The 17,736-nt window shown below is 41.0% G+C and overlaps 1 protein-coding gene across 1 annotated transcript; it reads left to right on the forward strand.

Moving 5' to 3' along the window:
- Positions 1-2,109: 2,109 nt before the first annotated feature.
- LOC306743973 (transmembrane protein 269-like) lies at positions 2,110-6,126 on the forward strand (the record flags this gene model as incomplete). The annotated part of the gene is made up of 6 exons (XM_079226533.1): positions 2,110-2,113; positions 2,876-3,023; positions 3,469-3,566; positions 4,407-4,550; positions 4,636-4,836; positions 5,145-6,126. 6 exons carry the CDS (start codon positions 2,110-2,112, stop codon positions 5,252-5,254), a joined length of 705 nt encoding a protein of 234 aa, XP_079082659.1. The 3' UTR covers positions 5,255-6,126.
- Between the last annotated feature and the right edge of the window lie 11,610 nt (positions 6,127-17,736).

Here is a 17,736-nt window from a genome sequence, read left to right on the forward strand (position 1 = left end):
CGCCACATTTATGCCTGCCCGTTTAGACTTCCCCGCCTTGCCTCTGCCCTGGAACACCGCCCTAGCCTTCTGTCCCCGACCACGATAACTGCCTCAGCTCCCTCTGGTTCCTGTCGGCCTTTTTCCCCAAAAGCAGATCCGGGACTGTTTGTGTATCGTGAGGTCTGCCTGGAATAAAGCTTGTTGCAACGATTCAAGGATTCTGTTGTACTGCATCCGGGTCCTTAACACCCCCCGTTACAAAACGCAATTATTATAAATGATGTGCAGGTATAGACATTGACAGTTCAAATGATTACAGTACAAATATTTAATCTACACTGTACATAGTCCACACAGATTGAGGATAGTTTATTATGATGGAATGTTTTATTGTTGATATTCACTTGTTTAAGTATATATTGTGAAATCATATTACATAATTACAAGCCACATCCAATAGAATGTAGAGGAATACATGTTTAATTACTGGTGTATAGTATTTAGAATTAATTGCAATTGTATTGCCTTTCCTCCTTGACTGTCATTATCACAAAACACGGTTAACTCTGTGACAATGTAAATATTATATATTCAGTTAGTTCAAGCCAGATTATCCCTGTTCTTGATTGTTTTCCATTAGTCTTTGAAGCTGTTACCAGTTACTGTAACCTAGCAGAATTACATAACAAAGGCCTTCTCATCATGCTACGCAATCAGTTGGCAGCAATCCAGAATCAAGCAGAGACCTGCTCGACATTGAAAGCGTCTCTGCCTTTTATCACCTTTTTATTTGTAACCAAGACTGTGTTTTAAGTGGTTAGAGCAAAACTTGGCAGTGAGATCTGCAACCTCCCTGACTTTGCACATGGCGCTACATGTGTTGCCTCCCTACTTGTATTTACTGTGACTAAAGTTAATGAACCTGACTATTCCATTAGCAAACTGCATTAACTGATGTGTTTGTTTACCCATGAACAGTTTTCAGATAACAATCCAAATGCCAGGTTGTGAATATGTTTTAAAATCCCAAATGAGAAGTGGCGTGAGGTCTTGGTCCTGATGGACTGCAGCCTCCTGCCGGAGGAAAGGGACTCTGAACAGTTTATGTCCAGGGTGAGAGGGTTTGGCTACAATCTTTCCTGCCTGGTAGGCAGATTGCAGCCAAACACCCTCACAGCAGAGCGAATGATACGCTGCCCTTTGCGTCTGGTACGCTGATGGAGGAGCAGAGGATGGACTCAATGATGGCGATGTAGAAGTGCACCATAAGGGTCTTTGGCAGGTTGAACTTCTTCTTGCGGCCTCAGGAAGAACATCCTCTGTTGAGCCTTCTTGGTGAGGTCCTGTGTTATGGTGGAGCACAAGAAGCAAAAGGACTCCCCAGCGTTGATGAGGGAGTCACACAGTTGTTTTGACTTCACCAGGTCACAAGCTGGTCAGTTTCCCACCAGTAGGTGCACTCTTTCCCACCAGAGATGAGTTCAATGAGGGTGGTGTCATCCTCAAACTTCAGGAGTTTGACTGACTGGTGACTGGAGGTGCAGCTGTTGGTGAACAGCAGTGTTTCTCAAACTTTTTTGGTCACGCCCCACTTTGGAGGAAAAAAAAAAGTTCATGCCCCACTACAAAAAAATTGTGGCTGCAATTAACCTGTTTACACTGAAAATCTTTTTAAAATAACTATAACGTGCAACCTGTGTAAAACTAAATGAGTGCAGATATGTGAGCATCGCGTTGTATTAGTGGCTGCAATGAGCCTGCTTTCCTCTACAAATCTTTTTAAAACAGGGTTGTAGATTTGATACGGCCACTCAGTTCATGCTCAATGTTGATCTTAGATCTGTATTCTGTTTTGAGAGACGCAACAGCAGAAAAGCCAACCTCACGAAGATCGACTTTTGGCAAAACGGCAAGAATCTGCGAGTCGCGTAACCGGTGTAACGATATTTTATGTCCATGTACTTTGTACTTTTGTACTATGAAAGTTCTCATGTAGCTCATGGAGAGTGGTCGTCCTGAAACCACAAGGTAGCCGGTTCGAACTCTGTTTGCATGTCGAAGTGTCCTTGAGCAAGACACTGAACCCCCAGTGCTTCAAAGCAGCACACTGCTCCTTAATTACAAGGGATGGGTAAAGTGCAGAGAATGTTTTTTCCACTGTGTGATTAATAAAGGATTATTAAAAACAGCATCTCGCAAACAGAGCAAACATGCTCTGTAGGCGAACTGCAGGGGGCCAGGGATTGGGTCGGTGAGGGTTTTGAGGTGGGAGAGGACTAGGCGTTCAAAAAACTTCATAACCACAGAGGTCAGTGCGACGGGAAGCAGAAGTGTTATGTTAATGTTTATTGCATGTATTGATATAGCTGATAATGTAATGAGACACTGTAATGATGCATGCTAGGATGTGAATGAATGTACAGTAACAAATGCATTTTAGTGATCTGAAAGTGGATGAATGTATCGTAAGGTCGGTCTTCGTCCAATAAACGTACGTCTTGGTAAATGATGCTTCTTTTACATTAGACAGGGGAATCGATTTTGAAGTAATATTTTGTTTAAAAGAAACACACACACATATGCTACAATATCTTGCCATATGTATTCCCACTAGATGGTGTGCACAATATTGTATACATTAATTCATAATATATAAATTCATCATTCTTCTATAACTGGTAAAGCATTAAGGATACTTTCAGAATCTGTACACATTTGTCCTTTCCCTTTAACTGAAGTTTGGCTCAAACTGGGATATAATTCATTTATCCCCAATTTAACCTTCATCAAAAGGTCAGCTGGTATGGTCACCTGATGATAGTATTTGGCTTTAGGGCAGGGGTTGTTGACATAACACAGACAACTTCTAACTGCTGTTGTTGTGTGGTCTAAGGTCTCTTCCAGTGTGCCAGCAAGTTATTTCTGATTGATGGCGCCACAGGACTCCAGATCAAGGAGTTTGCCCGTAAAAATGCAGCCAATGCTCTGTCCATCGCTAACATGGTCATGGGCATGGCCTCCATTCTCAGCAGTCTAAATGGGTGAGTTTACATTATTAGATGTTATTATCTGAAACAGTCAGGCTCAGTTGCAGGATGACCAAATTCTATAGCTTATTTTATTTTTTTCACTAAAAAACTAACCAAAAAAAGATGAAACATAAATGTTAATATAAAGTAGGAATTTGGTTAGGGTTTTTAAAACCAAAGTTGTGTTATTACGGTGGCCCCACAGGGAAAACGTATGAAGCGAAATATAAAACACATTTCACAATAAATATATATTTACAAAAACAGAAACAAAGCAGTGTCACAAAACTTTGAAGTTTGAAAATGCAAAAAAAAATATTTTACAAAGTGTATTTAAGAGATCAGAATATAACATAACAGAAATATGTTTTCTGTTAAGTTTATATTTTTACCACAGTAATTACTAAAATGGGACTGAAACCCCAATTGTTAAAAAAGTACATTTGTTTTTCTTCAGGCACCATCATGCTGCATGTTGGCTGGTTCTGATTGGCTACCTTCTGGATTTGGCAGATGGAGCGGTTGCCAGGCGACTCGGTGCCTGCTCCGTATCGGGTAAGTGGAGTGTTGTTGCCAGGAGCCGTTACCAACGATAAATCTTGACTCAGGTGTTGGCAGGGCTCGCTGCACAGTCCTTTGTCTAGACTTTGCAATCAGGCTGCTCAAAGTCATGAATAACAAGAACCAACAGAAAAAAACACTGCCACTGAATAGTCTTACAAAGTATCCAATGGAATAATCATACGTATTTAATGCCATGGAATTTGAGCTTTGTCAAAGCATCTTTTTAGCTTTTACCATATTTTTAAGGACTGCACAAATTATACAATTTTCAGGTTTTTATTGAGTGTGAATTGCATGACATTCCCATTGGCACCCAATGAAAATACGCAGAACATAAGATGTAGCTTATTTTCAAAAGATCACAGCAAGGTAAATATTAAACGGAAAAGGGGAAAATAGCTGTTTTCAAGTGCTTCCGGTGTATAAGGTCACATTTTCTCCAAAGTAAAAACGGCTCCCAGGTGCATCATCACAATACATCATTGGCTGCACATTTCAGAGGGCTTTGTGTCCAGACAGAGTTTTTCTGCATGACTTTGCAGGTGGATGTTGTTGTGTCCCCCAAACATATTTTGTCAAATGAACAATCACTTTCTGATTAAGCAGCCTAATTCCACAGGATCACGCTCCAATTGTCAATGTTATCCCTTTGCTTTGGCTTCTCTGCATATCTGAAATTGCTAAAATTGTTGAGCCTGGACTGTAGAATTCCACCTCTGTGGTCTGAGACAGACGGCAGACCCGAATCCCCTCATCCTCATCTGCTGAAAACATGCTCGGTGCTGTGAACTTCACAGAGCCACATTTGATATTTTCTTTTTTCATGTCCAGGTGCGAAGCTAGATGATTTTGCTGACTTCACGACCTTCGGGATTGCCACTTCATTGCTCCTAAGGACATCTGACCTGCTTGACAACATCCTATGCGTGTGTTACGTCCTGGTAGTGTTGCTGCGCCTGTGTTTCTATTCAAGCGGTAAGTTCCAAAATGTATAGTTACTGTATGCCGTTTTACAATTTTAAGGACCGACTGAAGATGTGTTCTTGTTTGGTCCCTATAGGGATCCCCTTCATGTATCGCGGCCTGCCCTGCATCTACTCCTCCGCCATCCTGTCCAGTGCCTCTCTGCTGTCAGGGGGAAACCTGGCTTTGCTGCGTATCATTGCAGTGGCCATGATCCTCTTTATGATCAGCCAGAGCTTCTACCCCCATGACAGAATACTGGAGTCCCAAGCCTGGAAGAAAGGAGTCTACGCTGGAGGTAAAGCCATTACACAATACATACATTATGATTCACATCTCTCTTGGACAAGAGCTAATAGTAATGATTGCATATGCCTGAGTATAATTCATATAAGAAATGCTGCATCAACTCAGATATCAGGTACAACATTGAGCAACATGGCTAGATGCCGCTACCCCATGCAGATATGTGGTAGCGGCATCTAGCCATGTCAGTATTTTTGGTGATTTTTTTCTGCCAACACATGCTGCTGTTGAGTTTGTCAATTTGTCAGTGCTTTTACTCTTTAACATCTCACTACGCTTCTATTTTTGTGTTATTTTCAGGAGTTGTCATGGTGTTCTGCTCGTCCTTCCCCCCTGCATGTGTGTACTATCTGCTTTGGTCAGTCTCCTACATTTTGTTCCCAACATCCCTTTGGAGCAGCAAAGTGTAAAATGGGTGCTGGCTTTGTCCAAAACTCCCATGTAGGTTAGCCTCTATGGCCCATCTGGGTGAACTGAGGCTTCCAGACTGCTGCTGCTCCCTACTGCCATGGAGGATCCAAGCTGAAACATGCTCATGTTCCACAGGCGAACACTCGCTCTATTTGACCTTTATTTTGATGCAACACCTGTAAAACAGAGCCTAGATTCAAGAGAGTTAGAGTGAGGGATGAAACGTGCATTTTAATGTTACTCAAGTAAGGATGAGCCTTCATGCTGTCTTGTCTGTGCTGCATTTTCAGATGTCAGATGACTTGTTCCACAAATTTTCCTCAAATTCATCTCCTGTGTAATCTCTCACTTCAAAATGAATCCAGTCTTTCATCAATGTTGTGAACAGGCAGCAGCGGTGCACATCATTTTCTGACTCAATGATATCAAAATAAATTATTTCAAACTAAATAATTACAAATTTTTAATAGATTTTTGCTTCTAAAAAAAACATGATAACTCGTATTATGTGTCTTGAGCACATCTTAATGAGTAACTGTAAAGCCTTTAATCACCCATATACAAGATTTCTCCACAGTATTTTATGACACTCAAATTCCATGTCCTTTCTTCTTTATAACATAGTAGCAGGCGTTCATACAGCACTTTCACCAATTTTGTGTTAATAATGTTTGTATCAGGTTTGAGGTCACAGTATTCAGGTCAGGATGTGGGTTTCTTTGTAATCCACTTTTTCCAGTTTGTAGGGGTCTTAACCTTTTTAGCTCCATGCTGTTTCTGCTCGAAAATGTCATACCCAAACTAAAAAGGGTGTATCTCTGCAACCACTAGGGCTATTTGAATAATCTTGGTGTTATAATAAAAATGTATAATTTGAGATTTTGTTCAGATGTGTACTTTTCAGTCTATATCAGGGGTGGGCAAACTTTTTGGCTCAGGGGCCACATTGAATAAAAAATATTCACAGACGGGCCGGGCAAGTATCAGATGGAGAGTGTTTGTCTGAACCTGTCACGGGAGGACAATGTTGCGGACCCAAATGCAGACCACATGAGAGTAAGAGTATCTGGTAAAACAGATTATTGGAGCCAAAGGGAAGGTGGGGAGCCTGTGGTCCGCCACAGGGGGTGCTGGGCGGTGTGAGACCCGTGGCTCTACACTTGAGGACGGCGAGGCCGGCAGGGGGCGGTATGAGAATATAACGTAAATGACTCAGCTTTTTTGTTCAACTCGCTGGTTAAATCTTCATCAATTTGTTCTACACGCCGAGTCACTGTTCTGCGTGATAAACTCAATTTTTCAAATTTGTTTTTGCTCTCTGGACATAAGAGACCTGCTGTTTCTACCATACATTCTTTCAAAAACTCTCCTTCAGAGAAAGGCTTGCTGGCTTTTGCTATTTGTGCCTTGGTGCTTGATTCTTGTATAGCAGTTTGGCGGAGAACATTTTTTTGCTGACTCTTTAAATTGGCTGCCAACCTCTTAGCAGTAGCCGTCCGTTCTGTCGTTGACTGTTGGCTAGCATAGTTAGCATGCTTGGCGGAAAAGTGGCGGCTAATATTGTATTCTTTGAATACTGCAATGGTTTCTTGGCAAATAAGACATACTGCCTCTGATCGTACTTTGGTGAAAAAATACTCAGTCCACTCATTAAAGACTCTGCACTCACTGTCGACTTTTCTTTTCTTGGGTCCACTCATTGTGACAGAAGGGATCACTGCAGGAGGATGGCAGGAGGCTGGCAGACAGAACCCTATATGTCACATGACATGAGCGCGCAGGGTGGCGCAGTTCCGTGGGTCGAATGTGGTTAGTTATGTTAGTTATACTGAGGAAAAATACTCTGCATGCAGCTGTCAGTTCATTTTACAACTCTAAAACTGTTGTAGTACAAACCCTATCTCCAGCGACAGAAAGTGATTCATATTACCGTAATTCTTCTAAAGTTAACGCTTTACGACATAATTAAAAAGGATTCTGACCGCTAAGAAGTGGAGCTTTTCAGTGGTTTGCGGTATATTACGGTAAGAAAAAAGAAGTGTCGCCCTTGTCTGTGGGATCAGTGGGGGAGGGGTGGAATTGTCCAGCGCAGCACAGCAAGTTTTGTGTGTCGCTCTAGTTCAGCAGAACACGGCAGGCAGCGGTCCGCACGACGCGTACAAACTGCTGTAACGCCTCTCTGTTCCCGACTTGATTTTCCCAAAGCACGATGACCACAACAGACCAGCGTTGATGTTTCTTCATGCTTATTTATTGCACAGCGCTCTTTTAGGCTTTTCGTGTTTGTGTTCTTCTGCAATAAATAATCATGAAGAAACGTCAACGCTGGTCTGTTGTGGTCATCGTGCTTCGGGAAACTGAACTTGGGAACTGAGAAGCGCTACAGCGGTCTTTACTATAACTTTTTTTTTTTTTTTTTTAATGTTATAATAATTATAATACTCGGCGGGCCGGATTAAAATGCCCCGTAGTTTGCCCACCTCTGGTCTATATGTTACTGGTTAAGAGTAAATGAAGATGGCACACAGCAAAAAAAATTAAGTTTTCAGGTCCGCCTAGAAAAAAAGCACTTTCAGGATGATTATTTCTTTGAAATGAGGCATTTGTAAGGTCTGAACTTCTCCCAAATAATAACACAATATGTGAACATTCTCTCTGCAAAGGTTGACTTTGAAAAAGTGAAGCAGAACAAAGTTAGAGAGGGTTTAGAACAGTGAAAATTCAGGCAAGGATTCAAATGAGCATTTGGGCACATTTGGGCACCATCTGTGCCATTTGAATTTTATCATGTACCAAACCATATATTGCACTTATATATTACTTATGGTGATCAATACATCCAAATGCAGCATTTTCTTATGATTTTTTAATTTTTTATTAATTATGATTCATTTATATTCATAAAACAACCTATATTTTCCCATTAAAATAAAATAAGCACACAAATTAACTGAATTAACAGATTTTATTTTTATCAAAAAAATAATCGCAAGTATCTCGTCGTTGGTCAGGTACCGCCTGTATCTGGCCGCCATTGTGATCAAATATTTCCAAAAAGCACTTATAAACGCGAAAAAAACAAAGCTGCTGCTGTAATCTACTGTACTGCTGCGCGCTGTGGTCCTCGTGCGTAATGGCCAGGGTCTTCTAGCAGGCTGCTCCTGCCGGGACCTGATGGGTGCGCGCGGCTCTAGCTCAGTGGGGGATGGGCCGGGGAATTCAGAAAACGACACCTCTTTGGAAAGGTCAGAGCCAGTAGAATTAAGGGCTGCTACCGAAAACAAGATTGACAGCACTGGGAGCCAATAGAATCCAGAAAGACGTCGTCATTTGTGAAAAGTGAAATCCGAGAAGTTGAACGTAGCTTCCCTAGACCTGGTCCCACCTTGCCTCTCCATGTCCAGGAGGGTTTTTATAAGACACAGGGTAGAGGAGGAGCATATATCAGTGTGGATTTACCAGGGAAAATGCGTTTTCATCTCCTAAATCAACAAAGGTAAGCAGCATTTGCTGATTGTAAAGCGATAAAGCGATTCATGATGCTATGTTATTTTTCTCATATCTCCTTTTATCTCATTTGGTGTAGAGGGATTTGGAAGGTATGTCTGGAATCTGTGTGGAATTGTCGTGCTTTTGACCATCAGGCTTTTTCTGATAGCACCTAGCTAAGGGTCGCTGGGTCCTGAAACGTGCTGAGTGGTCTGACTTCTGACTCTTTTTTTTAAATACTTTTATGATTATCTTTCTTTCTGTTTGAGTTGTTTGTTAAATGGCTTACTGATTATTGTAGCAAAGGCTTTGGGGTTTAATTTGATGTGCAACATCAATATATTTTCTTGTGATTTATATGTTTTTTTTGCAATCCAAAATCAAAAGAACCTTTATCAGGGCTACGGCTTTCAAAAGGTTTTAAACCCAGTGACTTACAGTAAGAAACGTATGAACATAATGGTGTAGTCATTCCTAATATTTTTTTTGCTGTTTGAATGTTGTGGACACATATAGCAGTTTTCTGCCTTCTGATTCAATGTGCATTTACCCTTAAAGTGCAACAACACACAGGCTAATGTTAAAAACCACAAACCAAGCCAGAAATCTAGGTGTTCTACCTTGTTCCACATATCTGGAACAAGGTTCCTGAAAGCTGCAGGTCTGCTAAGACCCTAAGCTCCTTTAAATCCAGATTCTTCTCTGTTTGCTGTTGCCTTAATTGAACCAGATTCAAGGATATTAGTTACTTTTTGCATCTCACTACTGCATTTTAATTCTTAACTGCACTGCAACTTTTCTTCTATTTTTGGATTTTTTAAACTTTTTTTTATGTTTTAAAATGAATGTTCTTAGATGTTTTTAAATCTTGTTTTCGTCTGCATTATGTTTTGATGCTTTTAATGGTGTTATGTGAAGCACTTTAAATCGCCTTGTTGTTGAAATGTGCTATACAAATAAACATGCCTTGGCTATTATGGCCCACGCCAAAGATGACATACACTTTCTACTGAGATGATTACTGTAAAAGGGATCATTTGCGCTGGGGCGTACACCTATGAGGCCATCAATGCTAAAGGCCTGGTGTTTGGTATCCCTGATGGCGCGCTTACTCCCACATCAAATTCAGGTACTGCCATCTCACTTTTACTGTGGGTTCACTATCGGCATCACCACCGTTTTTACTTTATTGAATTCTAGCAACAATAAGAATATACATTGTATTGTGTTTTGTCTGGTTCATTTTAGGCAACTGTTCTGATGGTCATTTTAGTGTGGAGGGCCGCTGTGTCTCCTGCTTCTGTGCTGGAATCTCCAAGAACTGCAAGAGCACCGGACGCTACCGCAACCACATCAGCCTGCGTTTCACCCAGGAGGACGACTTCAAAGGCACTGAAGCCATTGATGCTTATTGAACTAATAAAGTGTTGTGTTGTGTTGTGTTGTGTGTGTGTGTGTGTGTGTGTGTGTGTGTGTGTGTGTGTGTGTGTGTGTGTGTGTGTGTGTGTGTGAGAGAGAGACTTTTGTTTTCATGCCCCTGCCGTTCCCTTACAAGGTTGCAACATTGTTGATAAATTCAAGCACCAGCACCTGTCTGCTCTCACATTCTCGCACATTTTAGTCTCTGTCTTGGGAGAACCAATCTTTATTTGCTCATACTCTATCCCATCACATTTATAAAGTTTCAGAGACTGATAGTGACTTTGAAGAAGAGGATGAGATTGAGCATCAACTAGTTCCAAAATGAAGACGAGCACCAGGACTATACTCTGACCTCAGGATTCTATGCTCTGATATTTGCCCACAAGGACCCACGGTGACACAGGTGTCACACGTCCTTTAAGTGTTCTGGAAAGTTCCATATACAGCTTCATCCTTGATTTTAACTCATGAAGTCCCTATGTGACACCTACTGAACATCTTGGTGGGTCATGTGACGGGGTCATGTGATTTTAGTGTCTACGCTCTGACCTCAGGGTTCTACGCTCTGACCTCAGGGTTCTCTGATATCAAGTTTCTGTGCTCTGACCTCCGAGTTGTCATGACGTTGTCATGGATACCACCACTGTGGAGTTCAGCACTCTGGGTCATGCTGAGGATGTCGAGGAGTGTAGGTAAGACATACCTGGGAGGAGTAGCCAACATGGACATCCTGCCTAAGCCTGCAAATGTCAGTGAACTGTTTCAGCGAGAGGTGAGATATCTGTCATAAAAAAGAAAAGAAAATGCAATTAATATTGTTCTGTATTTGGTTGCTTAAACTTGTCTGAGCTGTTCAAATCAATGTCAACAGCTCTGCTCCTTGAAATATATCTGGATATTTTAAGTGGATAACACCCAATAAACAATGAGCATTTTTGCATCTATTATCTCCAGAGCCTAGAACTTGTCCTCCCTTTGGTGTAAACTTGACCCCCGGCATTTCCCTCCTGACCCATAACTTGTTTGTAACCCCACACCACAGGTGAGCGGTGAAAGAGGTGAGGTGGTGAAAGATGCGTGCCAGAGCAACCTTGAACCCAAAATGGCGGCAGCTGTGTCAATGACCAGTGTGTGCATCTGGCCTCACAGGTCTAAACTGTGAAGAAAGTAAGTATCGACTAGCTACACAACCATGTATACCAAATATAATATATTACATAAATATATTTATCTCTTTGTTGAAGCATTTTTTGGGGGAGTTTTTCCTGAACCGACATGAGGGTCAAAGGTCAGAGGATGACGTATGTGTACAGATTGTAAATCCCTCAGAGGAAAATTTGTGATTTTGGGCTATGCTAAATAAATTGAATTGAATTGAATAGTGAGAGAAGTGCCGAGCTGCCACAGGACTGCCACTAGATGTCAGACTTTAACTCTTTGTAAGGTTCTGTGGTGCTTGAGCTAGGTTCTGTTTTATTCTTCTTTCAATGAAAAGTACTGTTGAAACTTGCTAGATGTAATTAAATTGATGGTGAATAATTCAATAATAGGCAAAAAGTTAGACATTAAAGCAAAACTATTTGCTGAATCAATAAAGCTACAGTTATCATGGGTGGGAACACAAGATGAATAGAACCAGACGCAGAGACAGTCAGGAAACAGGGTTCCCAGAACCTAGTTTTATAAATTGGAATCAAAATATAACTGAGTCAAAAAATAAAAGAAACTCTAATTAAACATATTGTAACGGACTGAGGGACATGTAATGTTAACCTGTTATGTTATAAGTTGTTGAAGATTAGTTATTGCAATTACTGTGTTCAGGAGGTCAGTGAAGGTCTCTGTGGGGCTTGTCAATCACCGTGGCTACCTATGAGGGTGGGTGGGACACATGGGCGTGCCTGTGATTGTCAGAGCGAGTGAGGTGGGATGTTGTTGTGTGTGTTGCTGCGCGGTGGAGAGTTAGGCTATGACCGGGAGCAGAGTGTGAAGCATGTTAAGATGTTTCCACGGGGTTTACTGTTGTTTTGGCGTAGGCTATGGCCCACAGTAGCCTGTGTATTGTCCCGTAATAAATGGCACAATAAGCAAGACAACGTCTTCCTGACCAAGGGTCGTTACAATGTAAAAACCACATAAGAAATTACCTACAAATAAATAAATAAACATGGCAAGACATTCTGTTCCAAAAAATGTTGCAGATTGCAACCTTTATCAAACTGCTTATATGAACCACCCACCTTGTAGCCCTCAACTCCTCACAAAACATGTTGCAATCACTCTGGTATTGGAATTCAAAGACAAAGAGTCTTCATGGTAAGTCTTTGTCTTCTTCTTCCTCTCTTGGATTTTTAATTTTCAAGGTCTTCTACGGCTTTGAGCTGGTCTTCTTTGTCCGTGTGACTTCTGGCAAAGTGACTTTCCCCTGAAAGCCCTGGTCTGGCACCACTTGGCTACCAACAAAGCTGTAACAATTAAGCTGCCGTAAAGCCACCCTGCCACCTACTGACAGCCTGGCACAGCCTGGCACAACCTGGCACTCTGTGGCAGCTAGTGGCAATAGTCTGACATCTGATGGCAGTCCGAGACGAACAAGACAACATGCTCAGCTGACAGAATGAAACCCAAGAAATTAAGAAGATATTTAGAAAAATGACACCACATTCACATCAATTAAAAAAAAAGTGGTTTAAATAAAATGTCAGTGGAAGTTGTGCTTTCAATTATTGAAAAAAAGTGGATAAACGAGGAGGAGGGGGGCAATGGGAGGCACATCTGACACCTAGTGACCCTTCTCTGACTTGTAGTGGCAATATTAACTGTTTTTAATTAAAAACTAAATTCATGTGCTATTTTTAATCTTGTGAGTTTCTTTTTGTGTGGGTCTTAATGGCTGTGTTTGGCTCTGTGCGGACTGGTTTCATGCAGCATTTTTGCTTCTAATCACTTCATTGTTCCCCAATAATCCATTGTACAGGCAACCATCCCTGAGGAGAGGAAAATTACACCACGTATTAAGAGAGTTAAGATCCAATGTTCCCAAGTAGAAGTTACACCCGAATCAGGTTTCTAACATAAACCTGTCCCACAGTCACACTCACGTTATGGTGGTTAGAGAATGTTACTTCAGTAAGACCTGGGGTCCACTTATGTTCTATCTTACATTGTATTTTGGCACAAGGCCTCACAGATCTGACATCTTTCAAAACCTGTATTCATTTTTGCTAAAACTGATTTCTTTAATTTATCATTTGCAAAAAAAAAATCATCCCTCTCCAAGGTTGTCACAACTCCAGCCAGGTCTTCATAGTCGTTCAGTATAGTCTGCTCACCTGCTTTTCATGTTCCTAATCATCCTGACAGCATACTATATATACCAGCCCATCTTCACTCATTCTCTGCCAGATTGTGCTTCCCAGCATTTTTTGTCTGATTCTTGGATTGATGGTTTGTTGCCTGGCCCCCTTTATCCTGATCTAACCGTCTGTTTTTTTTAAAACATTAACTTTTATCTTAACCTGCCTTACTTTGAGTGGTGCTTCTGGCTTCAAGCTTGTCTGTTTTCTCAGCCATTACAAAGGTTTACAAAAAAAGTTCTGACTTATTTACATCATATATTACATCATCGGCATATTCATTTTTAACCAATGATTTTAAGTGGTGTGCAAATATGACTCCACAGCCTGATGTATGCGCTTTAATTAATGGTCATCTTTGAAAAGTCATAACTCCTTCGCTGTAAGTTTAATTTAAATTAAACTTGGTACTCTATTCACTCTTCAAACTTTACAAATTTGCAGTGTGTACATGATGCACTGAACCAAGATTACCTCACTGACCTCCTTTATTCAACAGCTTAATTACATGTACTGAATGTAAAGTCCCTCGTGTTTGGGACGCTGAATCCTTGTTCAAACAGTGATGCTAAAATTAATTCACAGTAGAAATAAGATCCCATCCGAATGCTGCCAACATTTAGTACACAATTGAAAATAAGCAAGATTAAAACATAATACTGACGCAGCACTTTCATAATTATTTCTTCTTTATGAGATTGTGTGGGAGCCTACTAGCATATCTCTGTCACAGTAAAGCTTCTGGGTGTTTTGTGTAACAGTATCATGCACAGAGCAGTTATTCTACACTAATCCTGGTTACTAATACTTGTCTTTCAGTGACATTTAGCAGCAGGCCCTTGAGCCTTGCCAGCCTCGCTGACACCTTAATTGTTATCTCCAGTAACTCAATAGTCAAATTCAACTGGTGAGCTCTTATCCTCACTATGCAAGTGAACCTCTGTCCAACTCAAATGAGTGACAGGGACACTAGGGACTGGCATAAGTGTGTGTGTGTGTGTGTGTGTGTGTGTGTGTGTGTGTGTGTGTGTGTGTGTGTGTGTGTGTGTGTGTGTGTGTGTGTGTGAGATTCAAGGTACAGTGTATGTTTATTGTTCAAAATTGACCATGCTATTGTGCTGCTAACATCTCCTCTAGCATCCTTAGTTACATACTGATTTTTTTTCTGTTCATTCTTTCAGCCTGTAATAACAAGGTAGCAGGTTCGATACCTGTCCTCCTCACGTGAGTTTTACATGTTAAACGCATATCTTTTGCTACGTTTACACTGAGCGTCCTCACTACAGACTTTTAGAGCACCGCAAACGGAGAAGGATGGATCCGTTTTTACTAGCGGACGCCTCAGTGTCTCATGAGCTGACACAGAACCAGCAGCAGGAGTGGAGTTTGGAGACGTGATGCACTTCCTAAAGTATATTTAATTTGCTCAGTTTGTTGCAGCAGTTAAGAAATCGCTTTTCTGCAGCTTGATACTTTTCAGCAGAGTGTTTGTTCTGAAAGAGTCTTTCAACATTACATGTTTTGTTGTTTGCTAACTTCTCATCACATATCAGCAGACAGGTCAGCCTCAAACTACTTTTCTCCGTGAATTTTGTATTTATCCGTTGATAGTTTAGCGAGGGCGGGGCTCTCACGAGCAGCCACCTGCAGGGGAAGAGGCTTGACAGCGACGTGACAGGATGTGATGCACATTTTAGTTAAAGACATATTTTATTTTATTTTAGCCAGTCTACAATACAATTGTCTCCATATTTTTTCACATAAAACATGTCAGAAGCATCATACAAAAGGGCAGTAGGACAAACCAACAAACAACGAACAAAAGAGAATTAAACAACACTAACAATACACTGATAAACCACATAACATGTATCATCGGGGACACACCTCTTGATTGAATATTACTTAATTATCTGTTGAAGTGAATACGGATGGATAATATTTATAATTCACCTGTCAAAAGTCAGTATCTGGACAGCGAACGATAGAGGGAAACTCCTTCAATCATAATGGAAATAGTGGTGCTTGTTTTTCTGATTGTCATTATTGTTACAGCTCAAGTTTTTGCAAATCCTGTCAGACAAACTCCACAGAGATGTGGGAGAAGGAAAGGATTGAGGGGGAAACCTGAACTTCCTGAGAGGACCAGTGTGTGGGTGTTGATGCTCACTGCTCCATTACATATGATGACTGAGGAGGAGCACTCCTTATGGGCGGAGCAGGAATACATCAATATTGTACAGATGATACACTCGTGTCACACACCGCTGCCCCTTCTCAGAACAGACTACTCTAAACACAAGAACATGAGTGAGAAGGACATTTTATGCATTGTGGATTTGTGATTTAAGATTACTGGATAGAAAATCATGCTGGTCTTACAGGTATTTTGATGTTTGTGCATTTTCAACAGACGTTGTGTATTTCATCATGGTGCACACTCCTGATTTCTTTTTTTTCCCCCTTATTATTTTAGAGCTTTGCAGTGTGGTGTATTCTAGCATCAGGTAATACAATAAATGATTGCTTGCATTTTTCCTTATTTCATACACAATTAATGATCAGAAACCGAACGTGAAACTGATCAAAGACTTCTTCTCCCTCCAGACCTTCAATTCTTTGCCACAACATTGGAAAGTAAGCCCTCTGTTATTTTTTTGTCTGAATCCATGAAGAAATGAAGCACTATTGCGCAGCAGATTGTCGATCCCTATAACTTTCCTCCTCCACAGCCTGCAAGACAGCCTGGTTCGATGAGCGCAATGTTTCCAGAAACGGAGACTCTGAGCTTCTGAGTGACTTGAGAAGGAAGGACTGGACCAAGATCTGCTCCAATCCCGTGGACATGGAGGCTCAAACAACTTCTGGAGTCAAGTCACAGCACACCGGGAACACCTTCCACACGTAAAGACTTTACTTTTGCAAACTGATTTCACATCAAGCGGGTATAATTCATATTGGTGGACAAAGTCTGAAGGCAAGAACTTAAGTCAAAACTTCATTTTACGATTTGAATGTATTTTGAATTTAAATAGAAAAACATATTTGTCTACCACTTGTATGTTCCTAATGCTCCATGTGAGTTGTTGTACTCCTAGCTTCGCAGAAAATACTGTATTATGCTGATAAAGTTATCTGCTGCTATGGTTTGAATGACCGCATTAACTGTTAATGTACATGTGAAGTATGAATATTTAACTGTATGTTGCAGTTATTATGAAATACTGTAAGATAACATTGTAAATTTAGCATATATTTGTGGAAATATACCATAAAGGTGCTTCCTCTAGAGTAGGTGACTTGTAGAGGATCAATACACACTGGCTGAGATGAGGCTCCACTTATTACTAAAAACAGGACTGGACTCAGACTTTTTAACACTACTGCACATATTTTTTTAAACCAAGTGTAACATTAGGGTGGGATGGTTGTGTTTTGCAGTTACAGTGCATCAGAGGGCCTCGTATGCTTTAACTCAGACCAGAAAGTGAGACAGTGCTACGATTACAAGGTCATGTTCACCTGCACGGGACAGTTCTGCTCAGGTACGTGGTTAAGTTTGGTTTGTCCGTTCTGGGCTACTGTAGAAACATGGCGGTGCAACACGGTGAACACAGTGAAGCGTACCCGCTTTCTAGATTTGAAGGGTTTGCTCTAAGCGAAAGAAAACACAATGATTCTTTATACACAAAACTGCTTTATTCCATTTCTGATAGTAGATCCCAAAATGAAACAAACTGGCCCTTTAAATTCAAGGGAAAACATTCCGTTCTAAAATGTGTTTTTTTTTTTATTCCTCATTATTCGTAGAGTGTAGGACGCGCTGGTTTGATCATGATGACCCAACAGGAAACGGAGACTTCGAGGTCCTCAGTGACCTCCGAAGCATATACCCGAGAGAAATCTGCCCTCAGCCAATAGCCATTGAGGTCCAGACCATCTCTGGGGAACCTGCCTCCTCCACCTCTGATACTTTTTTAAAGTAAGATTAACACCCTAAACTAGAACTATTGAATAGGAGAGATGCCCTATACTCACCACGCTCCTTTCCTCTTTGTTGCAGTTATGATGCCACCTATGGGTTTGCCTGTGCAAATGCAGAGCAGGGGAGCAAGAGTTGTGAAGATTACAAAGTCAGATTTACATGTCCGAATGAGTTCTGTCAAGGTACGTATCTTCTTTTGCTTTAGGCGGAACATACAGTAGTTACTTGT

The sequence above is a fragment of the Taurulus bubalis genome (assembly GCF_910589615.1).
Source record: "Taurulus bubalis genome assembly, chromosome: 11".
Classification (NCBI taxonomy): Eukaryota; Metazoa; Chordata; class Actinopteri; order Perciformes; family Cottidae; genus Taurulus; species Taurulus bubalis.